Source organism: Aotus nancymaae, unplaced genomic scaffold (assembly GCF_030222135.1).
Source record: "Aotus nancymaae isolate 86718 unplaced genomic scaffold, 86718_ANA_hifiasm-v0.15.2.pri h1tg000059l, whole genome shotgun sequence".
NCBI lineage: Eukaryota > Metazoa > Chordata > Mammalia > Primates > Aotidae > Aotus > Aotus nancymaae.
In genome coordinates, this window is record NW_026988473.1 from 3,299,362 (window position 1) to 3,326,678 (window position 27,317).

Genomic DNA, 27,317 nt, shown 5'->3' on the forward strand with positions numbered 1-27,317 from the left:
CAAACAAAAAAACTGTGCTCTACATTTTAGGTTAATTACTTAATTTAATCTTTACACTAACCCTGTGAGGAAGGAAATACTACAGAGGGAGTATTAAATGCATGGCTACTTTCATTCATTCATTCATTCAGTCAGTCAAATAAAGATTTAGGCTGGGTGTGGTGGCTTATGCCTGTAATCCTAGCACCTTGGGAGGCCAAGGCGGGAGATCACCTGAGGTCAGGAGTTTGAGACCAGCCTGGCCAATATGATGAAACCCTGTCTCTACTAAAAATACAAAAAAATTACCCGGGCATGGTGGTGTGTAGCTGTAGTCCCAGCTACTTGGGAGGCTGAGGCTGGAGAACCGCTTGAACCTGGATGGCGGAGGTTGCAGTGAGCCGATTGTGCCACTGCATTCCAGCCTGGGTGACAGAGTGAGACTCCATCTCAAATACATACATACATACATACATACTAAACTAAACTAAACTAAATAAATAATAAAATATTTGGCTGGGTGCAGTGGCTTATGCCTATAATCCTAGCACTTTGGGAGGACAAGGTGTGTGGATCACGAGGTCAGGAGTTCAAGACCAGCCTGGCCAATATGGTGAAACCCTGTCTCTACTAAAAATACAAAATTAGCCGGGCATGGTGGTAGGCACCTGTAATCCCAGCTCCTCGGGAGGCTGAGGCTGGAGAATCGCTTGACCCGGGAGGTGGAGATTACAGTGAGCTGAGATTGCACCACTGCCTGTGGGACAGAGTGAGACTCTGTCTCAAAAAAGAAAGTTTTTACGGTACATCACCATTGCAGCCTTTGAAAATCCAAACTGTTCTTCAGATCTAGTGGGAACCACCACTTCCTCCCCAGAACGTTCCTGGATACTCTTGAAGATGGATGCGATCATTGGCTATTCATTAACATTTCCCTTGTATGATGATTTATCTCCATTATCTTATCATCCCCAATAAGCTGTGATCACCTTTGGATCCCCAGTGGCTCCTCCATAGCTTGCACAGGGTTAGACATAACAAAGCAATCAATGATACTGTCCACATGGCTGACATGATTTGTTAATACACTCATTTGGAGCTATAAGAATCTTTTTTTTTTTTTTTTAATAGAGACAGGGTTTGGCCATGTTGGTCAGGCTGGTCTTCAACACCTGCCACAGCCTCCCAAAGTGCTGGGATTACAGGCATGAGCCACCGCACCCGGCCTCATTTGACAGTCACTGAGCAGCTCCAGTGTGCCAGGTTGTGCATGAGGCACTGGGGTATGTTGCTCCTGCCATCATGAGATGTGACCAGCAAGAAAATGGGCAAGTGTGATGGGCACATGAAGAAAATGAAGCTGGGTGGCAGAACAGAGAGGGACTGAAGCGTTACTTTAGGTTGAGGGGGTCAGAGACAACCTCTCTCACAAGGTGCCATTTTACAAGGACCTGAAGGACAAAAAGAATCAGACAGGCAGCTGGGCGTGGTGGCTCACGCCTGTAATCCCAGCATTTATGGGAGGACAAGGCAGATGGCTCATGAGGTGAGGAGTTTGAGACCAGCCTGGCCAACATGGTGAAACCCCATCTCTACTAAAAATACTAAATTAGCCAGGCGTGGTGGTGCATGCCTGTAATCCTAGCTACTCGGGAGGCTGAGGCAGGAGAATCACTTGAAACTGAGAGGCAGAGGTTGCAGTGAGTGGAGATTGTGCCATTGCACTCCAGCCTGGGCAATAGAGTGAGACTTGGTCTCAAAAAAAAGAACCAGACAGGCAAAAATCTGGAGGAAGATCATGCCAAGCAGCGAGAACAGTCTATTCAAAGGCTATAGGAGTGGAGTGAGCTCAGTGGGTAGAAGAAACAGAAGGGTCAGGAGCCTGGAGTACAGTGAGCCAGGGAAGAGGTGGTGAGGCTGGCAAGGGCTGGGGCCAAATCCCAGAAAGCCTCTTGAGGGCATGGAAAAGCATCTAGAATGAGCCTTTTTTTTTTTTTTTTTGAGACAGAGTCTCGCTTTGTCACCAGGCTGGAGTGCAGTGGCGCAATCTCAGCTCACTGCAACCTCTGACTCCCTGGTTCAAGTGGTTTTCTTGCCTCAGCTTTCTAAGTAGCTGGGATTATAGGTACACATCACCATGCCCAGCTAGTTTTTGTATTTTTAGTAGAGTTGGGGTTTCACCGTGTTGGCCAGGATGGTCTTGATCTCCTGACCTCACAATTCTCCCACCTCAGCCTCCCAAAGTGCTGGGATTACAGGCGTGAGCCACAGCGCCAAGCCAAGCCTCTTAATAAATGCTTTTTCCACCGGGCATGGTGGCTCATGCCTGTAATCCCAGCACTTTGGGAGGCTAAGGAGGATGGATCACTTTGAGCTCAGGAGTTTGCCATCAGCCTGGCTAACATAGAGAAACCCCATCTCTATAAAAAATATAAAACTTAGCTGGCTGTGTAGTCCCAGCTACTGGGGAGGCTGAGGCTGGAGAATCACTTGAGCCTGGGAAGCAGAGTCAAGGTCTGCAATGAGTCAAGGTCGCACCAATGTACTCCAACCTGGGTGACAGAGTGAGACCCTGTCTCAATAAATAAATAAATAAATAAATAAAAATAAAATAAATAAATAAAAATAAAAAGGCCAAGTGTGCTGGCTCACGCCTGTATTCTTAACACTTTGGGAGGCCAAGGTGGGCAGATCACTTGAGGTCAGGAGTTCGAGACCAGCCTAGCCAACATAATAAAACCCTGTCTCTACTAAAAAAAAATACAAAAATTAGCCGGGTGTGGTGGCAGGTGCCTGTAATCTCAGCTACTCAGGAGGCTGAGGCAGGCCAATCGCTTGAACCCAGGAGGCAGAGGTTGCAGTGAGCTGAGATTGCACCACTATACTCCAGCCTGAGTGACAGAGTGAGACTCCATCTCAAAACAAACAAACAAAAATAAATAAATGCTTTTTCCTCACCAATAGTAGGTAATGACTTTTTACAAATATTATTCTATTTAACCCTCATAACTGACCATGACGATGCTTTTTTTTTTTTAAGAGTTGAGATCTTGCTCTGTCACCCAGGCTGGAGCACAATGGCACAACCATAGCTCACTGTAGCCTTGAACTCCTGGGCTCAAGCGATCCTCCCACCTCACCCTTTCAAGCAGCTGGGAATACAGGCAGGGGACACCATACCTGACTCAACCACTCTTTTTATTTTATTTTATTTTTTTATTTTTTATTTTTTTTATAAAGACGGGGTTTCACCATGTTGGTCAGGCTGGTCTTGAACTGCCGACCTCAGGTGATCCACCCGCCTTGGCCTCCAAAGTGCTTAGATTACAGGCGTGAGCCACCATGCCCGGCCGACTCAACCACTCTTTTTTTTTTTTTTTTTGAGACGGAGTTTCGCTCTTGTTACCCAGGCTGGAGTGCAATGGCGCGATCTCGGCTCACCGCAACCTCCGCCTCCTAGGTTCAGGCGATTCTCCTGCCTCAGCCTCCAAGTAGCTGGGATTACAGGCATGCGCCACCATGCCAAGCTAATTTTTTGTATTTTTAGTAGAGACGGGGTTTCACCATGTTGACCAGGATGGTCTCGATCTCTTGACCTCGTGATCCACCCGCCTCGGCCTCCCAAAGTGCTGGGATTACAGGCGTGAGCCACCGCGCCCGGCGGACTCAACCACTCTTAATCTGACTCTTGGCTCCTCTACTAAAAAGGAATAATCCTTGTGCAAATTACTCTCTTTGCCTCAGTTTCCTTACCTGTAAAATGGGGATAACAAAAATACCTACCTTATTGGGCTATTGTGAGGATTTAAAAGGTGAATCCCCAGAAAGCACTTAGAAACCACAGGAAGGAATTCAGGTTCACTATAATATCAGCAAGCAATCCACACTCGCTTTATGAATGAAGACACCGAAGTCTAGAAAGGTCAAGCGACTAGGCCAAGGTGACAGGGCAGTTCTGAAGCTGGTGCTCTAACCACTCCATAACATCACATTGTCTTAGGTGTCTCAAGTGACAAGTATCAGGAAAGATGAGTCAAGGGGTGAGAAGAACGTGAAGGCAGTACGGTGCTGGGACCCGAGGAGGTTTGAATATGAAAGGTACAAGCACCGTGCGGCTAGGGCTAGGCTCTGGTGTTGTTGCTTGTAAGGAAGAGGGATGATGCAGCTGTTGATCACCATCCCAGATGCGACTGAGTCGCACTGTCCCCTGGGTTTCACTAGGCTTGCTGGGTCCTAGCTCCCTCCTGACCTGACCCCCAACCTGGGTACCCAACAGGTCTAATTCTTTGGTACGAATGCCTGGCTTCCCCCTGCCTGCATATTCTGCTATCCCCTGCTCTGGTGGTCTTCTTCAGATCTTCTGTCACTGTCTTACAACCTGTTTGACTTTGTGTTTGTTGGGGGGTGGTGAAGTGACAGAAACCAAGATTAGGGCCTGAGGTTTGGCATGGGAAGGACCCTGGAGGTGGGACAGAAAGGATAAGGGCCATGCCGGGCTGCTCTCCCTGAGCCCCTGGGTGGGTTCTTCATGCTCCCCATAGGGCCCCGTGTGGTCCCCATGAAAGGAGCTCGAGAGTCCATTACCTTCAAGGCGAGTGTTGGGCTGAACGATGAGCTTCCGAGATTCCTTACGCAGCAATACTGTGTCCCGGAGGGTGAGGAAGCACTCAGGGGGTGCATCAGTGACTGCCGCATACCCCTCATACAGGGCCCGGCCTCCAGCCACATCCCCTGTGGACTTCAGCACCTGTGGGAGGATGGAGTAAGCGTCTAGGATGGGCTCTGCCACAGGCCATAGCTGATTGTGCTCAGCCCTGGGCAGTCTGTGCTAGGGTTTGAATGTGTCCCCTCCAAAATTCTGGTGTTGAAACTTATGGTTAAGTTTCAACCTAACCATTAAGGCTCCTTCCTCATGAATGGGATTAAGGCCCTTATAAAAGAAGAGGCTTCAGGCTTGGTGTGGTGGCTCACATCTGTAATCTTAGTACTTTGGGAGGCAGAGGTGGGGGAACACTGAGCCCAGGAGTTTGAGACCAGCCTGGGCAACATGGCAAGACCCTATCTCTATTAAAAAAAAAAAAAAAAGGCTGGCTATGGTGGCTCATGCCTGCAATCCTGGCACTTGGGGAGGCTGAGGTGAAAGGACTGCTTGAGCTCAGGAGTTTGAGACCAGCCTGGGCCACATAGTGAGACCTTGTCTCATCTGTAAATAAAAAGAAAAGAAAGATAGAAAACGGAAAACAGGCTTCACGCCCGTTTGGCCCTATTGCCATTTTGCCTTCCACTACGTGAGGCCACAGCATTCCTCCCATTCCTCTCCTCCAGAGATTTTGGCAACAAGGTATCATCCTGGATAGAAGGGGAGAGTAGCCTTCACCAGACAAGGAAACTAGCTGGTGCCTTGATCTTGGACTTCCCCACCTCCAGAACTGTCAGAAATAAATTTCTGTTCTTTATAAATCACCCAGCCTGTGGTATTTTTTTGTGTTACAACAGCACAAAACAGTCTAAGACACTCTGCAAAGTGCTGGGCCCTGTCACTTACAGGCAGTGTAACCTTGGACAAGTTACGAAACCACTCTGAGCTGTTATCTCTAAACAGGAAGAGTTCTGCTCTCACACAGTGTTACTGTGCTGAATGAGTGGGAAACACAGGGCAATGATTAGCACAGACTAAATGCTCACAAAATTAAAGCTAATGTTTCTTGTTTGATTATCTCATTTGACATGTAGCCAAGGCAGGTATTATCATTACCTTTTTTTTTTTTTTTTTTTTTTTGAGACAGTGTCTAACTCTGTCACCCAGGCTGGAGTGCAATGGTGTGGTCTCACTGCAACCTTCATCTCCTGGGTTCAGGTGATTCTCTTGCCTCAGCCTCCTGAGTAGGTGGAATTATAGGCGCCTGCCACTACGCCTGGCTACTATTTTTAGTAGAGACAGGGTTTCACCATGTTGGCCAGGATGGTCTCAAATTCTTGACCTCAGGCGATCTGCCCACCTCGGCCTCCCAAAGTGCTGGGATCATCGGTGTAAGCCACCACTGACCACCATTACCCTTTTTAAAATAAAACATTTCTGGCCAGGCGTGGTGGCTCACGCCTGTAATCCCAGTACTTTGGGAGGCCAAGGCTGGTGGATCACCTGAGGTCAGGAATTCAAGACCATCCTGGCAAACATGGTGAAACTCTGTCTCCACAAAAATACAAAAACTAGCCAGGCATGATGGCAGTGCCGATAGTCCCAGCTATTCAGGAGGCTGAGACGGGAGAATCACTTGAACCCGGGAGGTGGAGGTTGCAGTGGGCCAAGATCACACCATTGTATTCCAGCCTGGACAACAAAGTGAGACTCCGTCTCAAAAAAAAAAAAGTAAAATAAAAATAAGAATAGACTGGGCACGGTGGCTCATGGTTGTAATCCCAGCACTTTGGGAGGCCAAGGTATGCGGATCACGAGGTCAAGAGATCGAGACCATCCTGGCCAACATGGTGAAACCCCGTTTCTAATAAAAATACAAAAATTAGCTGGGCATGGTGGTGTGTGCCTGTAGTCCCAGCTACTTGGGAGGCTGAGGCAGGAGAATCACTTGAACCTGGGATGCAGAGGTTGCAGTGAGCCAAGATCGTGCCACTGCACTCCAGCCTGGCAACAGAGCGAGACTCCATCTCAAAAAAAATAATAAAATAAAATAAAAATAGCCGGGCATGGTGGCTCATGCCTGTAATCTCAGCACTTTGGAAGGCTGAAGTGGGTGGATCACCTGAGGTCAGGAGTTTGATACCAGCCTGACCAACATGGAGAAACCCTGTCTCTACTAAAAATACAAAATTAGCTGGGCTTGGTGGTGCATGCCTGTAATCCCAGCTACTTGGGAGGCTGAGGCAGGAGAATCGCTTGAACCTGGGAGGGGAGGTTGCAGTGAGCCGAGATTGCACCACTGCACTCCAGCCTGGACAATAAGAGCGAAACTCCATCTCAAAAAAAAAACAAAATAAAACATTTCTTACCCAAAAAAGATACAGTATGTATGCTGTAAAGAACATTAAAACAGACACTCATACAGCCACCACCTCACTTCAGAGTTAGTTCAGCTGCTTCTGCTTGACTGCACCCTGTGGCTGCCCCCATTTAAGGAAACCACTATCCTTGGTATATACTTTTTTTTGAGATGGTGTCTTGCTCTGTCACCAGGCTGGAGTGCAGTGGCACCATCTTAGCTCACTGCAACCTCTACCCCCTGGGTTCAAGCAATTCTCCTGCCTCAGCCTCCCGTGTAGCTGGGACTACAGGCACGCGCTACCACACCCAGCTAATTTTTGTATTTTTAGTAGAGACAGTGCTTTACCATGTTGGTCAGGATGGTCTTGCTCTCTTAACCTCATGATCTGCACACCTCGGCCTCCCAAAGCGCTGGGATTATAGGAGTGAGCCACTGAGCCCAGCCGGTAATGTACTTTTTAAAAAATTCCCTTGCTTTCCCTGAGTTTTACTCTAAATCATATATTAAGTTCTTGCTGTTATTATTATTTTTTTTTGAGATGGAGTCTCACTCTGTTACCCAGGCTGGAGTGCAGTGGCACAATCTCAGCCCACTGCAACCTCTGCCTCCCGGGTTCAAGTGATCCTCCTGCCTTAGCCTCCTCTGCAGCTGGGTCTATGGGTATCTGCTATCATGCCCGCCTAATTTTTGAATTTTTAGTAGATAGGGGGTTTCACCATGTTGGACAGACTTGTCTCAAACTCCTGACCTCAGGTAATCTGCCCACCTGAGTGGGCCACCTGGCTTGGCTGCTTTTTGAACTGTATATATTCTGATTTGCTCTTTCTGCTTGGATTACATTTGAGATTCATTTGTGCTAAAATATGCAGCTATAGTTTCTCTTTTCACTGCTGTGTAGTCTTCTACTTAAAACACACAATCTCTTCTACACTGATGTGTAATTTAGTGCTTTTTTTTTTGAGATGGGATTTTCGCTCTTGTTGCCCAGGCTGGAGTGCAGTGGCACAATCTCGGCTCACTACAACCCCTACCTCCCGGGTTCAAGTGATTCTCCTGTCTTAGCTTCCCAAGTAGCTTGGATTACAAGCATACTCCACCACGTCTGGCTAATGTTTTGGTATTTTTAGCAGAGATGGGGTTTCAGTTTCACCATGTTAACCAGGCAGGTCTCAAACTCCTGACCTCAGGTGATCCACCTGCCTTGGCCTCCCAAAGTGCTGGGATTACAGGTGTGAGCCACCGTGCTCACTGGTGCTTTTTGCTAATAATGCTGTTGTGAACATTCCAGTGTGTCTCCTGAGGAACAGATGTAAGTTTTCCCAGAACTCATTCCGTGTAGGTGACAGGAATGCTCAACTTTAAGAGATGCTGCTGCTGTTTCTTGAAATTCCTATGTAACACAGCCTTCCAGAAGCGCAGTGGATGCAGTCCTCATTGCTCAGTCTACCAAGGAGATGCTGGCAGTTGTTAATTTCTGCCATGCTGGTGGGTATAAATTGTAATTAATGCAGCTTAGGTTGAGCTTGCCTGATTACTAACGAGGTTGAGCATCTTCCCTGAGTTGGTCAAGAGCTATTCATTTTCCTCTTCTGTTCATTTGCTTATTTTTCTGGTGACTTTTCTTCTTCACTTTTTTTTTTTTTTTTTGAAACAGAGTCTCACTCCTTCGCCCAGGCTGGAATGTAATGGCGTGACTTCAGCTCATTGCAACCTCTGCCTTCCAGTTTCAAGTGATTCTCCTGCTTCAGCCTCATGAGTAGCTGGGATTATAGGCGCATATCACCACACCCGGCTAATTGTTGTGGGGTTTTTTTTTTTTTGAGACAGAGTCTTGCTCTGTCGCCAGGCGCCAGGCTAGAGTGTAGTGATGCAATCTCGGCTCACTGCAACCTCTGCCTCCTGGGTTCAAGCAATTCTCCTGCCTCAGCCTCCCAAGTAGCTGGGACTACAGATGCACACCACCACGCCCAGCTAATTTTTATATTTTAGTAGAGACGGGGTTTCACTATGTTGGCCAGGATGGTTTTGATCTCTTGACCTCGTGATCCACCCGCCTTGGCTTCCCAAAGTGCTGGCATTACAGGCGTGAGCCACCGTAATTTTTGTGTTTTTAGCAGAGACAGGGTTTCACCATGTTGGTCAGGCTAGTCTTGAACTCCTGACCTTGTGATCTGCCTGCCTCAGCCTCCCAGAGTGCTGGGGATTACAGGTGTGAGCCATCATGCCCAGCTTCTTCTTTACCTTTTAAAAAAAGTTCTTAATTTATTTGTATTTTTTGAAATGGAGTCTCACTCTGTTGCCCATGAGGGAGTGCAGTGGCATGATCTCAGCTCACTGCAACCTCTGCCTCCCAGGTTTGAGCGATTCTCCTGCCTCAGCCTCCTGAGTAGCTGGGATTACCAGCGCCTGCCACTATGCTCGGATACTTTTTTATATTTTTGGTAAAGGCAGATTTCACCATGTTGGCCAGTCTGGTCTCAAACTCCTGACCTCAAGTGATCCATCTGGCTCGGCCTAAAAGTTCTTCATGTATTTTAGATATGAACTATTTGTTAGTATAGCAATCCCCACATATATATGAAGGATATGTTCCAAAACCATGTAGTGGATGCCTAAAGCCATGGATACTACAGGGCCCTATATATACCCTGTTTTTTTTTTTTTGCCATATATACACACCTATGAGAAAAGTTTAATTTACAAATTAGGCACAGGAAGAGATTAACACTAACTACTAATAAAATAGAACACCTGTAACAATATAACACAATAAAAGTTAGGTGAATATAGCCTCTCTCTCAAAATATCTTTTTTCTTTTTGAGGCAGTGTCTCGCTCTGTCGCCCAAGCTGGAGGTCGGGGTGCGATCTTGGCTCACTGCAACCTCCATCTCCCAGATTCAAGTGATTCTCATGCCTCAGCCTCCTGAGTGGCTGGGATTACAGGCACCTGCCAAAACACCCAGCTAATTTTTGTATTTTGGGTTTTGCCACATTGGCCAGGCTGGTGTTGAACTCCTGACCTCAGGTGATCTGCCCACCTGGACTTCTCGAAGTGCTGGGATTACAGGCGTGAGCCACTGCACCCAGCCTAAAAATATCTTGTACTCTACTGTGGCTACCTGCAGCTGCAGAAAGCAAAGCTGCGGATAAGCGGGGACTAACCATATGTGTTGTAAATATCCTATCCTAGTGTAAGACTTGGCACTTTCTTTAGGGTAACTTATGATTAATACGCTTTCTTTTTTCTTTTAGAGACAGAGTCTAGCTCTGTCGCCCAGACTAGAGTGTGGTGGCGTGATCAGGGCTCACTGCAGCCTCTACTTCCCATGCTCAAGCGATCCTCCCATCTCAGCCTCCTGTGTGGCTGGGACCACGGGCGTGCATCACTACACTTGGCTACTTCTTAAACTTTTTGTAGAGATGAGGTTATGTTGCCCAGGCTGGTCTTAAACTCCTGGACTCAAGGAGTCTAGCCTCCCAAAGTGCTGGGATTATAGGCATGAGCCACCACGCCCAGCCAAATTGAGCATTTTTATTGCTGTATAAAGTTCATATTGTAACCTTACATTCAGCATCACTCACACTATTTCTTATGGCTTATCAAACCTTCTCTCTGGGGCTGTTTCTTTTTCCTAAATTATATCCTGAAGAAGTTTTGTTACTGAGGGTTTAGTAATGGTTAACTGTTTTTGTTTGTCCGAAAATGTCCTTCATTCTTAAAAGATGCCCTTATTCTTTTTTTTTTTTAGAGATAGGGTCTTACTCTGTCACCTAGGCTGGAATGTAGTGGTGCAATCATGGCTCACTGCAGCCTTGACCTCTCAGGCTTACACGATTCTCCTACTTCAGCCTCCAGAGTAGCTGGAACTACAGGTGCGCACTACCAAGCCTGGCTAATTTTTGAATTTTTTATAGAGATGAGGTTTTGCCACGTTGCTTGGGCTGGTCTTGAACTCCTGAGCTCATGTGGTCCACCCGCCTCGGCCTCCCACAGTGCTGGGATTAAAGGCGTGAGCCACCCGACGTGCTTACATGTTTACTGGCTACCTTTCCTCACTACGGCATAAGAAACTGCTCACAGCTTATTCTCTGTGCCTGGCACATGGTAACACTCAGTGCCCCTGGAGAGGTTGGTGGGGGCCCCCCAGGTGAGAGGCCTTTGCTTACCTGAAGTTTCCGCAGGAAGCGCTCTAGGGCAGGCTTGCCCACAGACTGGATTTTGCTGCGGTCGAGGCGGACCCGGGCATCTGGGCGCCCATCAGAGCCTGTGGTGGGAGTGATGGTGACGAGTCCCTTGCCAGCCTCCAGCAAGACTCTCAGGATCACAAATCGGGCCTGCATATGGGCCTGCCGGGGTGGGGGAAAGACGACATTTGCAGCCTGTATCAAGTGCTAGGTTCTAGGCCTGGTCTATAGTATATGCTCATTAACTGGCAACTGTTACTGTCAATCTCCCCCACCCTGCGGGTCCTTTACTGCTTATTCCCCTCCCCTCAAATGCTTCCTCCTTTCTCAGCTCACAGAGAGGGTAGGTTGCCCTAGGAGACAGGGAGGCCATTTCCAGGCAGGACCTGGTGCCTGTGCTTCCCGTGTCATCCACTGTGACCCCTGCTGCTCCAGTTCCCCCTGAGGACAGCAGCTACCCTCTCCAGGGCCCCCAAATACTTCTTCCTCCACAACCTTGTTTGTGCTCAAAAGTGGAACCAAGTAGGCATCATTATCCCGTTTACGGATGATAAAATAGAGGCCCAGAGAGGTAGAGGGACTTCCTTAGGGGCGCACAGCTAGTAAAGGAAGAGTCAGGACTCAGACCCATTATTTCTGGACTCTGAATGACATTACATCACCTCCTCAAACCACACCCATCTGATTTTATCAAAAAGTTTCTGTTGCTTACCCCGTGTCCAAAGGACACATAACTAAGCGGCCCCAGAGGCACCATGTGGATGCGAATACTGGCTCTGCCACTTAGCGGCAGGTAGCTTCATCTCCTTGTGCCTCAACTTCCTCATCTCTAAAATGAGGATAACAATAGCACCTACCTCCTGGGGTAGTTAATTCATGGAGGATGCTTAGAATTGTGTGTTGCAGCCAGGCACGGTGGCTCATGCCTATAATCCCAGCACTTTGGGAGGCCGAGATGGGAGGATCATGAGGTCAGGAGATCGAGACCATTCTAGCCAACATGGTGAAACCCCATCTCTACTAAACACAAAAAAAATTAGCTGGGTGTGGTGGTGTGAGCTTGTGGTCCTAACTACTCAGGAGGCTGAGGCAGGAGAATTGCTTGAACCTGGGCAGCAGAGGTTGCAGTGAGCCAAAATTGTGCCACTGCACTTCAGCCAGGCAACAGAGAAAGATTCCGTCTAAAAAAAAAAAAAAAACAACAACAACGAATTGTGTGTGGCACAGAGTGCATCGACTGCGAGGAGTCCTAATAAAGTCACCTCGTCTGATTCACCCTGAATGGTGGCCGGGGAGAGTCCTACTGCCATTTCACAGAGAGGAATTCTGGGGCTCACAAGAGTGATGTGACTTGCCCCTAAGTAGTGGAGTCTGGGATTAAACCCAGTTCATCTGCCTTAAAGGTACAGCGGTCCCATCCTTGCACCCTGATCTTGGCACCCACTGCAGGCTCCCTTCTGCCTCCTGGGGGCTCCACCCAGGCCCCACCTGTCGCCAGTTGGAGGCCTCAGGTGTGTAGAACTCCAGAGCGAGCAGCCCGGCCCGAACCATGTTGAGCCAGTTCACGTAGATCACGTCCTCCGCATCAGCCCCCTCAAAGCCAAAGATCCTGTGGGAGGGGCAGGCAGGTGGCGAATGGTCAGAGGCTGCCCTGTGCCCCTCCCACCAGCCGCCATCACCCACTCTCCACGCCCCTAGCGCTGGCCACCGCACTGGGACAGCCCACCCCTCAGCCCTGCCGCTCTTACTCCAGCACTTGCGGGTGGAGACAGAGGTAGAGCCCCACGCTCTCAGCCCGGCACTCTTCGTAGCTGGAGGCAATGGTGCTGAACTTGCTGTCCCATGTCTCCCCACTCCGATACCAGCTCTGAATCTGGAAAAGGAGCTGGACTGTCAGACTTAGAGTGGCCAATGACCCACTGGTGCCCACCCTCCCAGCACCTGGGGCTCCGCCGAGGCCTCCCTCACCTGCTCGCCCGTCTCTGGGTTGATCACTGTCTCCTGGTCAAAGTTGAATGCTCCTTTTTCATCCTGCAGAACACAGGGCGAGTGAGGGAAAGGAACCCCCGGCTGGGTCCAGGCCTCCAGCCCCAGAATCTATGGGCCTGGAGAGTAGCTCAGAAAGGCAAGCGGGAGCACAGGAGCGGGTGGCGGGAGCAGCAGGTCCATCCACACACTGACGCCTGCACGGCCCTGAGCCCTGTGATGCTGGCTGCCTCCTCAGAGCCATCAGGAGCGTGAGAACCAGAGCTGCCTACCCCACCGCACAGAGAGGAAAACTGAGGGCCAGACAGGGGAGGGACTCACCCCAAGTCCTGTGAAGACCCAGATCTGGTGTCTCCAGACCCCAGTGGGAGATGCCCCAAACGTGTGGGCCAGAGAACCCAGTTGTGCCCACCACGGGCTTCCGGCCGGGCTCCTGGCACTATCAGAGGAGGTCACAGTGTCATCCTCACCCTCCCATCGCATGCCAAGCATCTTTCAGGCAACATCCTTTTAATCCTCACAACCACCCTCTGAGGACAGTGCTACTATTACCCCACTTCACAGACGAGGACACTGAGGCTCAGAGCCTAAGGGCCCCAAGATGGAGTCAGAGTACACAACCTCCATGGACACTGTCTCTCAACACTAATACCTGCTTGCTGAGAACCTACTGTGTGCCAGGGCTTACTGTCTGTCTTCACTTTTAGTCCTCACAACAGCCCACACAGTAGGGGTCAGGAACCTCATTTTACAGATGGGCCAACTGAGGCTCGGTGAAGGAGCTGACTTATCCAAGGCCACAGCCTGGATAAAGCCTGGACAAGGCGCTCCACCAGACTGCTGCCCCAGCAGCTGCTCTCTGCATCCTCCTGACCCTGGGGCCCAGCTCCAGCCCTTCCCCATCCAGGGAAGCAGCCCCATCCCTGGGGAACAGGGCCCACCCAGAACCCCACCCTCGGAGGGAAGGGTCCACACTCCACCCCACCTCTGGTCATCTCCATGCTGGGGGTCCACAATCAGCTTTTTCAGCCCCCCACAAAAAACTGTCTGTGTTTCCATATTCCCTGGGTAGGTGTGGAGGGGCTGGCAGGCAGGAAGGGGCTGCTCTAGGGAGAAGTGGCTCCCAACAATACCTGGAAAGGCCCAGGCTCCACAAAACAGCAGTGCAGACAGCAGTGCCGCCTCAGATGGGAGTACCAGAGATGCCCCCTGCCCCAGCATCTGTCCTGGGGCTGCTGGAGTCACACCCTTAGGGTACGCTTCCTTAGCCTGAGCCAAACAATTCCTCCTGGTGTGGGAATGGCAGCTGAACTGTCCCGGAGGTCCCTCTACACTTCTACACTCAGGCATCTGAGCTCCTGCGACATCTTGAGGGAGGGCAGGACAGAGTCTTCTCTGCTTAAGGGGCCATTTTCCCCACCCGACCCACAGCTCCTGAGGGCAGAGGCTGGAGCAGCTTCACCGCTGGGTAGGGCAGGTTGTGGGAGAGTGGAGCTGTGGGCGGGGGTGCCAGGGCTGGCCGCTGCCTTCTCACCTGCACGAAGAGCTTGCCACTGCCATGGCCCAGCAGCTCGTGCAGGCCCACCTGCACATCAAAGGAGGGCCCCTTCCAGAGGATGTACAGGTCCTGCCAAGACAAGCAGAGAATGCGCTGTCCACTGGCCGGCCCCGGCCACAGAGCCTGTCACCCTCCCCTCCCCTGGGCCATGGGCCCAGCTCAGTGCACGTGCTTGGTGAAGGCCAGTTGTGCTCCACCCAACAGCCCATCTCATCTTTGCAACAACCCAGGAGGAAGGGAGGGAAGCCTCCCTAGTGTGACCCAAGAGGACACTGAGACTCTAAAGTCCGCATGGTCACGTGACTGGGAAGTGGCAGAGCCAGGACTGAAACTGCGCTTTCCTTTCTACTGCTCTGGGTTGTCTGCCTTCCCAAGTCCACTGAGGCAGGTGAGGCCCAGCCCCGACCCTCCGACTACTGGTGCCCACCTTGTCATCCTCCTCCAGAAAGGTGAGCTTTTCCCGCTGTGTGGCGTAGGCCACAGCCAGCACGTTCCCCAGTGACACATTCTTAAAGCCTTCCGTCTGCCTCAGGTCATCATCTGGAGGAGAAGGCGGAGAAGGACCAGGAAGAAGAGGCGAGGGTCAAAGGTCGCAGACAGGAGGCACAGGGCTGTTTGTGGAGGTTGTACATGTGCAGAGGGAGGAGCGACTCTAAAAGGAGGCTTCTGGGACTTGGGGGCTGGGCCTGAGGACACTCACAGTTGGGGATGTTGATGCCAGCAGGGATGCCAGAGCCAGCGAAGGTGAGAACATCCAGGGAGGTGAAGTCGGGGGTAAGAAACTTGTCCTTCTCAAAGGCTGGGGGCCAGGGCAGCTCCTTCAGCAGCTGCTCTGCGCTCGCCACCAGCCGCTCAAACTTGGCACTCATGGCCTTGTTCACCACGGCTACGAAGCCTGCAGGGGAGGGAGGGGGCTGTGGCTTGGCAGGGTTCCAGGAGGGCTCCCACTTCACCCTACTCCAGCCATCACGCATGCACTGAATGCCTATTGTATATGATCACTGTGCTGGCAGCTGGCAACAGCAGTGACCCAGGCCTGGGCCCTACTGGGTCAGGACTGGGGCAGGAAAGCTGCAGCTGCACAAACCTGTCTCCCACTCAGGCCCCTGGGCCACCTGCCCCTTCCCCCTGGGCCTGGGTCTAGGGGCTCCACATGAGCCCCATCAGGCTGTGTGCTCTCCCTCCTCCCAGGCTAATCTCTTCAGTTGTAGCAGGCAGATGCTCAGAATCTTCTATATCCAGGGCAGGGGCTGGGGAGGGTTAGGGCAGTCAGAGAAGTGGCTGAATCCTCAGGCTGGATGCCCTGCCTTGCACAGATAGGTCCCCTGGGGACGTGGGTGGGGGCTGAGGCGGCCTGCCACCAGCCTGGGATGACAGCCTCGGGTCAGGTCTACAGTCACAATGTCTATCCTGCTCCCAGCCACTGAGTGCAGCAGTCTGCATCCTAATCACACTGATGCTCAGAGGCTGGGCTAGTTGGCCCAAGATCACACAGCCGGGTGTGGTGAAGCTGGGCGTGGGAGGCACATGTCTATTTGGAGCCTATGCCCTGACCAGACACCAGAGGCAGCACAGCAAAGGGGCTCAGAGCCAGGGTTCCTGGCCACCCCGCAACTGGGCCCCAGTGCTCACACCTGTTAAGATAAATCCTCATGGGATGATGAACCCTGAATTAGTTAATATAGGTAAGCTTCTTACAACAGTGCCCAATACATTATAAATGGTGTTTATTTACCATGGCTGTTCTTATTGTTATGATTATGGCTGAGGAGGGTGGGGAGAACCCTCAAGGGACGCTGGAAACATGGACTTGGAGGTGGAAAAAGGGACCGTGACTGACCTCCCGCTACCCAAGGAAGTTACCTTCAAATTCTCCTCGGGAACCAAAGGGGTCACGGTAGCTCTCGATGAACCCGATGTAACTGGGGGAGAGAAGGGCAGAGGTAGAGGAGGGGCGGGCAGGAGGGGCAGGCAGGAGGGGCGGGCAGGGTGGAGCTGGTGCCTCACCTCTCCACAATGGGGCCTTTGTCCTGGATCCAGAAGCGGGACCCCCTCTTGTGGGCCTCGATGGAGCCCTGGGTGAAGCTATCTATGTACTGGGCCAGCATCTGCTTCTGGTGGCTGTTGGCTGCATACGCCTGGAGTAAGATGGGGACAGTCAGCCTCGGGCCACCCACCCACCTCCACACCCCCTCTGCTGCCCAGAAGGGTCCCTAGCCTGCACCCCTAAGACCGCAGCCAGTCCAACCTTGGCTTTGTCCAGCTGCTCCACCACCTTCTGGAGGATGGGTGCGTAGTCCCCCCGGGTCACCTGGAAAGGGCTTCCCCGGAATTCATAGCTCTTCAGCTTGGAAGTCACCTCGGAGTCTGGGGAAGGCTCTGGGGAAAGAAGGCGTCACTCAGTGAAAAGGCTGGAGTAAGACACTTCAGCCAGCTCTTCCCCACAGCACTCTTTTACTCTAAGATCTTCGATGGCTCCCTGTAGCCAACAGACATAAGTATAAATTCTCATCTTAAAAAATAAGTATATCAGCTGGGCATGGTGGCTCACACCTGTAATCCCAGCAATTTGGGAGGCCAAAGCGGGCAGATCGTCTGAGGTCTGGAGTTCATGACCAGCCTAGCCAACATGGTGAAATTTCATCTCTATTAAAAATACAAAATTAGGCTGGGCGTGGTGGCTCACACCTGTAATCCCAGCACTTTGGGAGGCCGAGGCGGGTGGATCACGAGGTCAAGAGATCGAGACCATCCTGGTCAACATGGTGAAACCCCGTCTCTACTAAAAATACAAAAAATTAGCTGGGCATGGTGGCGCGTGCCTGTAATCCCAGCTACTTGGGAGGCTGAGGCAGGAGAATTGCCTGAACCCAGGAGGGGTAGGTTGCGGTGAGCTGAGATCGCGCCATTGCACTGTAGCCTGGGTAACAAGAGCGAAACTCCGTCTCAAAAAAAAAAAAAAAAAAAAAAAAAAAGAAAATTAGCCGGGTGTGGTGGCATGCACCTGTAATCCCAGCTACTGAGGAGGCTGAGGCAGGAGAATTGCTTGAACCAGGGAGGTGGAGGTTGCAATAAGCCATTTCATACCATTGTACTCCAGCCTGGGCGACAAGAGTGAAAATTTGTCTCAAAAACAAAAACAAAACAAAAAAACTGGCTGGGTGCAGTGGCTCACACCTGTAATCCCAGCACTTTGGGAAGCTGAGGCAGGTGGATCACCTGAGGTCAGGAGTTGGAGATCAGCCTGGCCAACATGGTGAGACCCTGTCTCCACTAAAAATACAAAAAATTTAGTTGGGCATGTTGGTGGGCGTTTGTAATCCAGCTACTTGGGAAGCTGAGGCAGAAGAATTGCTTGAACCTGGGAGGCGGAGGTTGCAGTGAGCTGAGATCGCGCCACTGCACTCCAGCCTGGGCAACAACAGTGAGACTCCATTCTCAAAACAAAAACAACAAAAAAATAAAAAACCAAAAATATATGTATCATATAACATGTGCTTTCCATGTATTAACTCCTTTAAGCCTCATTCCAACTCTGGGGGGAGGGGGAAATTATTATCTCCATTTTACAGATGGAAAACTAAGGCACCGAGGTGTTAAGTGGATAGCAAGTGGCAGATTGGATTTTAAAAGACAGCCACATCCCGAACATAATCGACAGTCCCACAGGGACACAAGAAGGTGACTGAAGGGAAGAGCTGTGATGATAGCAGAAGGAAGCTGGAGTGAAGTCGGGGGCTGGGCAGCCTTCCAGAAGCTGGAAAAGGCAAAGGAGCAGGTTCCTGCTGAGACTCCAGAAGGAATGCAGCCCAGCTTTGCCTTGCTTTTAGACTCTGGACCTCCACAACTGTAATAGAATAAATCTGTGTTGTTTGGTGCCACTACATTTGTGGTAATTTGTTACAGAAGCAATGGCATGCTGACACACAATTGTATTTTCCTTGTCTCTGACCAATAAAATATACTTCAAAGCTACGTAAAAACAAACAAACACGCAAAAAATAGCCACAGTATTTCCTGTCTTACTGCTCTTTTTTTAAAAAAAAACTGGGATAGGATCTCGCAAGGTTGCCCAGCTGATCTGACTCCTGGGCTCAAGTGATCCTCCTGGCTCAGCCTCCTGACTAGCTGGGATTACAGGTATGAGCCACTGTGTCCAGCTCAACTGTGACTTCGCCCATGGAGATGTGGGATCTGTGTTCCCTCCTCCTGAAGCCGGAAGGTTGTGACTTCGAGGCCAGGTCACACAGGGTGAGCAGGCTTCCGCCTGGCTCTCCTGGGATGTTCACTCTTGGAGCCCAGCTACCATGAACGGTAAGAGGGTGCCACGTGAGGTATTGTGGTCAACAGCCCAGCTGGGTTCTAGCACCTGCGTGTGAGCGAACGAGCCCACGGATGCCTGCAGCCCCAAGTTGTCGCGTCTTCCCAGCTGAAGCCCCAGACATGGTCACCCAGCGACTGGCTGTTCCTACTGTGCTCTGCCTGCATTCCTGACCCAGAGTCTGTGAGCATGAAAAGATTTTTTTTTTTTGAGACAGAGTCTTGCTCTGTCGCCAGACACCAGGCTAGAGTGCAGTGGCACAATCTCGGCTCACTGCAACCTCCGCCTCCCAGGTTCAAGCAATTCTCCTGTCTCAGCCTCCCGAGTAACTGGGACTACAGGTGCATGCCACCACACTCAGCTAATTTTTGTATTTTAGTAGAGATGGGGTTTCACCATGTTGGCCAGGATGGTCTCAATCTCTTGACCTCGTGATCTACCCACCTCGGCCTCCCAAAGTGCTGGGATTACAGGCGTGAGCCACCGTGCTCTGCCAAAAAGGCGGTTTTGTAGCACTAAATTTGGGAAGCATTTGTTCCACAGCAATAGATAAGGACCCACTCAGGTAACCTGGCTGCAGGGCCTCACTCAACCGCTGCCCGACACTGCATCCTGTACGTTAAGTATGGGCCCAGCTTATATTCCAGTGAGATCCACTCCTGTTCCTCTGAACCCACATCTGCCATCATCTCCCTAATGGATACTCAGATCCGCCAAGCGCTGAGCACTGGGGAGACGATGGTGGATGAAACACATAGACCCTCCTCTCGGGAGCTTGTAGTTAGGGAAACTACTGAGTGTGCCAATGGGAAGAGAGAAGGGCATGGACTCTGTTATGGGAAGACGGGGGAATATCCTGAGGAAGGCGATGTCCATGCATGGCCTAGAAGATGGGGAAGAGGTGGCCAGGGCACAAGGAGAGGCCAGAGGAGGTTCTGCATGGGAAGCAGGGAATAGATTGTGCAAAGACCCAGAGAGGGGCCAGGTGCAGTGGCTCACACCTGTAATTCCAGCACTTTGGGAGGCCGAGAGGCAGGCAGATCACCTGAGGTCAGGAGTTGGAGAACAGCCGGGCCAACATGGTAAAACACTGTCTCTACTAAAAATAAAAAATTAGCCAGGTGTAGTGATGGGTGCCTGCAACGCCAGCTACTCTGGAGGCTGAGGTAGGAGAATCACTTGAACCCGGGAGGCAGAGGTTGCAGTGAACCAAGGTCATGCCACTGTACTCTAGCCTAGGCACTCCAGCCTGGGCGATACAGCGAGACTGTCTCAAAAAATAAAAACCCCAAAACAAAAACGAAAACAAAGACCTGGAGAGGGTCCATGAGAACTGGATGCTGTCGAGCACAGCCAGAGCACAGAGCACAGAATGGGAGACTGTGGAGATGCAGGCAGGGGCTGGGGGGTGGGTGGGGAACAAAGTCAGGTGGCAAAGGCCTGCACACACTTCTGTACACACTATTTCCCCTCTCCTGGGAATGAACCCCAATTTCCCTTTGAGAACATCGCTCCAGCCCCCACTACTACTACCCTAGGTGCAGGTGGCTGGGGAAGGGCCAATGTCTTTTTTTTTGAGACGGAATCTTGCTCTGCCACCCAGGCTGGAGTGCTGGAGTGCAGTGGTAAGATCTCGGCTCACGGCAACCTCTGCCTCCTGGGTTCAAGCGATTCTCCTGCCTCAGCCTCCTAAATAGCTAGAATTATAGGCAAACGTCAGCACACTCAGCTAATTTTCGTATTTTAAGTAGAGATGGGGTTTCACCATGTTGGGCACCATCCTGAGCTCAGGTGATTCGCCCGCCTGAGCCTCCCAAAGTGCTGGGATTACAGGTGTGAGCCACCGCACCCGGCCTGAAGGGCCAACCTCATCGCCTGACTACAGGATAGGTGTGAAACCAGGCTGAGCCAGTCAGAGAACTGTCCCTTGCTAGCCCTCAGGGATTGGTTCACAGACAAATACGGGACTAATATAGAGAAACTAGAGCCATTCCCTGGCCTTATGCAGAAACTCCTGGGAGAGAAGGACCCTCTTTCTGCTGGAGTGGCAGGGCTGGTGGCCTGAGCCACCCAGGTCCAGAAATGGCTGGGAGGGAGCAGAAGGGAAGCCTGGGGCTAAGCTCACCTGTGCCAAGCACAGAGGCCAGCCGCACCTCATAGTGGGGCTTCCCTTCTCCGTCGACCTCTTTGAAGAGCCGGGTGTTGTAGGCACTGAGGTTCTAGAAGAGACCAGGGCAGGGGTTTGAGAGTGAGGTCTGGAGAGGGCAGTGGGGTGGGAAGAGGAAAATGGGCCACCCAAGGGGGAGAAGGCATGCAGGCAAAGTAGGCTGGGGGAGAAGGCATGCAGGCAAAGCAGGCCGGGCCTTCCCAGGTGGCTGTGGCAGGGGAGAGGGAGAGAGTGGGCAGGGACAGCCCAGGGCCAACTCTCCTGCTCTGCTCGTGACACTGTGCACTAGCTTTTACTAAGCACTGACTCCAACCACTGTGCCAGGCACTGCATGGCCTCTGTGAACCCAGGGCTACCGGAGGTGGGTGCCACTTCACAGACATGGAAACTGATCACATAGCTGGTAAGTGGCTGAGCTGGGAGCTCCACTGACACACAGACCCCAGAGCCACACAAGGATGTGGCCTGAGATCCTGCCTCCTCATCCTGCTCTGAGCCTGTCATTAAGCTCTACAACCTGGGGTGGGGCAGGGGTGGCACCTTCCCTAGTACACAGGGGCGGGGGGTAGTTGAGCAGAGACCCAGGAGTGGTCACCAGGTGTGAGGGGGCTGGGACTAGGAACCCCACCAAACCGCTGCTACCCTGAGCTCCCCTAACCCCAAACCTGTGAGTCCAGAAAGTCTTGGGCCAGTTTGGCATCTTCCATGGTACAATTCCCAGAGAAATAGGTGGTGATTCCCTGTTGGGGAAGAGAGGGGACATGGGAAAGAGGAGTTGCCGAGGTCAGGGCTGCAGGGATGTCATCTTCCAGGATTCCTGTCCCTCCCTCCTTCCAGCAGCCTCTACCCCTTACCCCTCCATCTACCTCTAGGGGAAAAAGCTGTAAAACAAACAAACAAACAGATGCTCATCTCCAGCCTTCCTGCAGCTCTGCTGAGGCCTCTCTCAGGCTGGCCCACCCCTAAGACTTGCCAAGGTCCTCACCCCAGGCAACTGAGGTGGCCTCCAGAGGTGGGAAGCCTGAACGCCCTCCTTCCCTGCCATCCCCTCCTCAGCTCCCTCTTCCTTCAGCCTTCTTCTCCTTCCCTCCATCAGCACACCGCATCCTGCATGCAGAATGTCAGATCTGGGAGGGCATTCAGAAAGCATTCAACCCGACCTGCTTCCCATTCTACAGATGACAAAACTGAGGCCTGCAGTAGGGAGCAGTATTGCCTCAGGAATGTGAGGCAGAGCCCATCGCCTCCCCATTCCGTGTCCTTCCCTCCTTAACAAGTGGCCTGGAAGGATTCCCTCCACTCCCCCTCCCCTTGGAGGAGTCGGGGCCTCACCTCCTTCCCCAGGCCGAGGTGTCGAAGCCTTGGCTCCAGACAGAACATAAGCTCCCCGCAGGTCTGCCAGAGGCCCCTGACTTCTTCTGGGTGCTGCTGAGCGGCCTCACTCCCTAGGATCACCCGTTCCAGCTTCTCCTGCAGGGAAAGGGAGGCCACTGGTCCAGTCACCCCACCCAAACCTGCCTTCCAGAGCCTCCCTATCCACTCCCAAGCTCTTCTCCCATGGCCTAAGAGCTTTGGCTCGTTGTGTGGTCCATGGACCAGCAGCACTGGTGGGGCCTGAGAAATGTCAAGCCTCCATGTACGGTGGCTCATGCCTATAATCCCAGCACTTCAGGAGGCAGAGGAGGGACATATGCTTGAGGCCAGGCTTGGAAGCCAAGACAAGCCTGGGGAACATAGGAAGACCCCCATCTCTACAAAGAATAAAAAAACTTAGGCAGGGCAAGATGGCTCACGTCTAATCCCCACACTTTGGGAGGCTGAGGCAGGTGGATCACCTGAGGTCAGGAGTTTGAGACCAGCCTGGCCAACATGGTGAAATCCCATCTCTACCAAAAATATAAAAATTAGCCGGACGTGATGGTGCACGCCTGTAATCCCAACTACTTGGGAGGCTGAGGAAGGAGAATCGCTTGAACCCAGGAGGTGGAGGTTGCAGTGAGCTGAGATCCTGCCACTACACTCCAGCCTGTGGGACGAAAGTGAGACTCTATCTCAAAAAAAAAAAAAAAAAAAAATTAGGCCAGGCACAGTGGCTCATGCCTGTAATCCTAGCACTTTGAGAGGCCAAGGTGTGAGAATTGCTTGAGCCTAGGAGTTCAAGACCAGCTTAGGTAACACAATGGGATTCTGTCTCAAAAAAAAAAAAAAAAATTTTTTTTTTTTTTTGAGACAGAATCTTGCTCTGTTGCCAGGTGCCAGGCTGGAGTGCAGTGGTGCAATCTCAGCTCACTGCAACCTCTGCCTCCCAGGTTCAAGTAATTCTGCCTCAGCCTCCCGAGTAGCTGAGACTACAGGCATGTGCCACCACAATCAGATAATTTTTGTGTTTTAGTAGAGATGGGGTTTCACTATGTTGGCCAGGATGATCTCAATCTCTTGACCTCGTGATCCACCCACCTTGGCCTCCCAAAGTGCTGGGATTACAGGAATAAACCACCGCACCCAGCCCTCTACAAAAATTTTTTAAAAAATCAGCCAGGCGTCGTGGTGGCAGGCGCCTGTGGTCCCAGCTACTCTGGAAGCTGAGGAGGATCACTTGAGCCTAGGAAGCTGAGGTTGCAGTGAGCTGTGTTTGTGCCACTGCCCTCTAGCCTGAGTAAGAGAGTAAGGTCCTATCTCAAAAAAAAAAAAAAGAAAAAGAAAAAGAAAGGAAGAAAATTTAGGTGTGGTGGTGCATGCCTACATTCCCAACTACTTGGGAGGCTAAGGCAGGAGGAGCACTTGAGTCCAGGAGGTTGAGGCTGAAGTGGGTCATGATCACACCACTGCAGTCCAGCTTGGGTGACAGAGCAATGCCTTGTGTTAATGAAAAATGTCAGGCTGGGTGCGGTGGCTGACACCTGTAATCCCAACACTTTGGGGAGGCCAACGTGGGCAGATCACGAGGTCAGGAGATCAAGACCATCCTGACTAACATGGTGAAACTCTGTCTCTACTAAAAATACAAAAAATTCACCGGGCATGGTGGCACGCGCCTGTAGTCCCAGCTATTCAGGAGACTGAGGCAGGAGAATTCCTGGGACCCAGGAGGTGGAGGTTGCAGTGAGCAGACATGCCACTGCACTCCAGCATGGGCAACAGAGCAAGACTCCATCTCAAAAAAAAAACATGTCAAGCCTCGGGCCCCCACAGACCTGCTAAATCAGATGCTGAATGTCAGTAAGATTGCCAGGTGACTTGCGTGCATGTGAAAGTCCCGGCTCTTACACCTGCTGTAAGAACCACCTCTGCCCTAAACAGACTCAAGCCTCATAACCCTGGCGGGGATGCCCCCTGCCCAGCGCTCTCCACTGTTCCTTGTTTGCAAGCACCTAAAAGGTCACAGAACGCTTCCACATCCCGCCCTTGTTCGACCTGAAGATCAGCAGTCAGGGAGAGCTGCGCTTTTCATTTATACACGAAGATGCTGCAGCACCCAGTGAGGCTGGTGACACCCACAGTCACGCAGGGTGACAGCAACAGGCTCAAGGGTCTCTGCTTCTGATGCTGCATTCCACCCCCACCCCGCCAGACCCCATCTCCACTTCCCCAGCCCTCCCTTGGCTCACCTTGGGCAAGTTGGGAACAAACTTGGTATCACCAAAGGACTTGTAGTTGCCCATGTTGGAGTAAACACCCGCGGCATAGACCAGGAACGCCTGAGGGGGGAGGCAGGCATCAGAGACCTAGGAAGCACAGCCTCCCTGACCCCAGCGACACCTCCTCCTGAGACGTGAATGCCCCAGCAGAACCAGTGTGGGTGAGGCTAGGAAATCTGTGGGCAGGACCCAGGTCCTGGGAAGCCCCAGTCTGGCCCACACTGACTTCCACAGACCCATTTTCACACCCTCATTGTCCTGCCTAACTGATCTTCTGGGCAGTTCCCACACACACCCAAGCGCTTGTCTGCCTTTGCCCTGTCCATCTCAGCACCCTCTCGGCCACCTGAGGCTTCTGCATCCTTTAAGGCCTAATTCCAGCACCACCTCCATCCTCCTGGGAGCCCGTCCTCAGCCTCTGACCTGTCAGGCAGCTGGCCTCAGAAGCAAGCAACACATGTTGGAGCCGGAGGGGCCTCAGTCATCTATCTTCTCTGTGGCTTCTGCTGGCCCCAGATCTTCCTCTGGTAACAAGACCTCAGACGTCCTCTTGTGGGTGGGGGGCTGGGGGATCTCCCTTCCCCCAGCTCCAGGGATGGGCATGTAAGCTAGCTCAGCCAGTCTGAGAAACCACCATCCCTGGCTACAGGAATGGACCTAAGGCTCAAGCTGGCCCAAGAGCTTTACCTAGGACATTTCCCACTGGCAAAGAGCCTCTGTACACCAGGGATCATCAGGCCTGGAACCCCTGGAGCTCCCCTCCAGGAGTGAGAAAAGCAACGAAGCCGAGAGATGAAGATTGCATCCCAATGGGAGCACTGAATCCCTGCATCCAGCCCTGCCCGAAACTTCCTCTAGACTTGGACTTTTCAATCATGTGAGCCAATAACTCTCTTTTTCATGTAAGCCAATTTGAGTTGGGTTTCTGCTACTCGCAAACATAAGAATTCCCCTGAAAATAGTAACGCTTGGGTTGTACCTTTTCATTTATAAACATTTCCACAGATTATTAGCTCTTTTAATGAGTAAGCCAAGGCCTCAAGATGGGAAGTGATTGCCCACCATTCAAAAGAGGTAGAAGAAACAGCACGTCAGCTCAGGGAGAAGCAATCCAATCCCTTTATTTCACATGTAGAAAAACAGGCCACATTCTTGTACATTCTTGGTGAGAATATAATGCAGTGAAGCTTTTTTAGAAGATGATTTAACAGAATCAGTCAATTGTAAATGTACAGAGCCTTTGACCCAGTAGCTCTCCATCTAGAAATAGATCCTCCTCACATGTGTGCACAAGTATGCTCACCATGGCACTGTTTGTAAGAAAATCAGGGCAAGCTAAATGTCCAGCAATGAAGAAAAGAGTAAATTGATTATAGTGTACATTGTTGTGGAATGCTTCACAGCCAATAAAAAAGAATGAGGTACATTTATATGTACCCCATGGAAGTTCTCCAAGAACTGGCATTCAATGGGAAAAGCAGGACACGAAGCAGGAAAAGAACATTATCTCATTTCTATAAAAGCGAAAATAAGGAACTGAGTCACCATGCAAGTACACATATAGGAATGTAATACACAGATGGCATTGAAAAGGCTGTAACTGGCCAGGCACGGTGGCTCACGCCTCTAATCCCAGCACTTTGGGAGGCCGAGGCAGGTGGATCACGAGGAGATCGAATCCATCCTGGCCAACGTGGTGAAACCCCGTCTCTACTAAAAATACAAAAATTAGCTGGGTGTGGTGGTGCGTGCCTATAATCCCAGCTGCTCAGGAGGCTGAGGCATTAGGATTGCTTGAAACCAGGAGGTGGAGGTTGCAGTGAGCCACGATTGCACTACTGCACTCCAGCCTGGTGAAACTGAGACTCCATCTCAAAAAAAAAAAAGGCTGTAACCAAGGCCAGGCATGGTGGCTCACACCTGTAATCCCAGCACTTTGGGAGGCTGAGGCAGGTGGATTGCTTGAGGCCAGCAGTTCAAGACCAGCCTGGCCAACATGGTGAAAACCCAGTTCTACTAAAAATACAAAAATTAGCCGGACATAGTAGCACATACCTATGGTCCCAGCTACTTGGGAAGCTGAGGCGTGAGAAGCGTTTGAACCTGGGAGGTGGAGGTTTGCAGTGAGCTGAGATTGTGCCATGGTACTCCAGCCTGGGTGACAGAATGAGACTCTCACCAAAAAAAAAAAAAAAAAAAGAAAAGAAAAAGAAAAGGCTGTAACCAGCCTCAGTGGTTACCTCTGAGGAGGGTACTGAGAATGAGTGATCTTTGGGTTTTGTTTTGTGTCTTTCTGCATTGCTGCAATGCACTAAGAATTCATGTATTACTTGACCAATACATCCAAAAACAAAAACCAAGAGACAGGCAGAACATTCTTTCCAGGGCCACACAGTGTGGTAGAGAAGAACTGGTCCTGATCTCAGACCTGATTCCTACTCTGGACTCCTTCCTCTGCCTTCCCTGAATCTCCGCTACAGT

At 51.2% G+C, this 27,317-nt stretch overlaps 1 protein-coding gene across 4 annotated transcripts in view; it reads right to left on the reverse strand.

Moving 5' to 3' along the window:
* DPP3 (dipeptidyl peptidase 3) overlaps positions 1–27,317 on the reverse strand; it is a 30,422-nt gene that overhangs the window by 714 nt on the left and 2,391 nt on the right. For all 4 annotated transcript variants that reach the window (XM_012436929.2, XM_012436928.2, XM_012436931.2 and 1 more), the window contains exons 3-17: positions 24,807–24,896; positions 22,531–22,668; positions 21,864–21,938; positions 21,157–21,250; positions 16,959–17,089; positions 16,718–16,848; positions 16,574–16,632; positions 15,411–15,605; positions 15,138–15,250; positions 14,687–14,779; positions 13,135–13,197; positions 12,915–13,039; positions 12,655–12,775; positions 11,149–11,328; positions 4,564–4,726 (exon numbers count right to left, since the gene is read on the reverse strand). In XM_012436929.2, the coding sequence (XP_012292352.2) occupies positions 4,564–4,726; positions 11,149–11,328; positions 12,655–12,775; positions 12,915–13,039; positions 13,135–13,197; positions 14,687–14,779; positions 15,138–15,250; positions 15,411–15,605; positions 16,574–16,632; positions 16,718–16,848; positions 16,959–17,089; positions 21,157–21,250; positions 21,864–21,938; positions 22,531–22,668; positions 24,807–24,896 (1,771 nt within the window). The remainder of the gene's footprint in view (positions 1–4,563; positions 4,727–11,148; positions 11,329–12,654; positions 12,776–12,914; positions 13,040–13,134; positions 13,198–14,686; positions 14,780–15,137; positions 15,251–15,410; positions 15,606–16,573; positions 16,633–16,717; positions 16,849–16,958; positions 17,090–21,156; positions 21,251–21,863; positions 21,939–22,530; positions 22,669–24,806; positions 24,897–27,317) is intronic.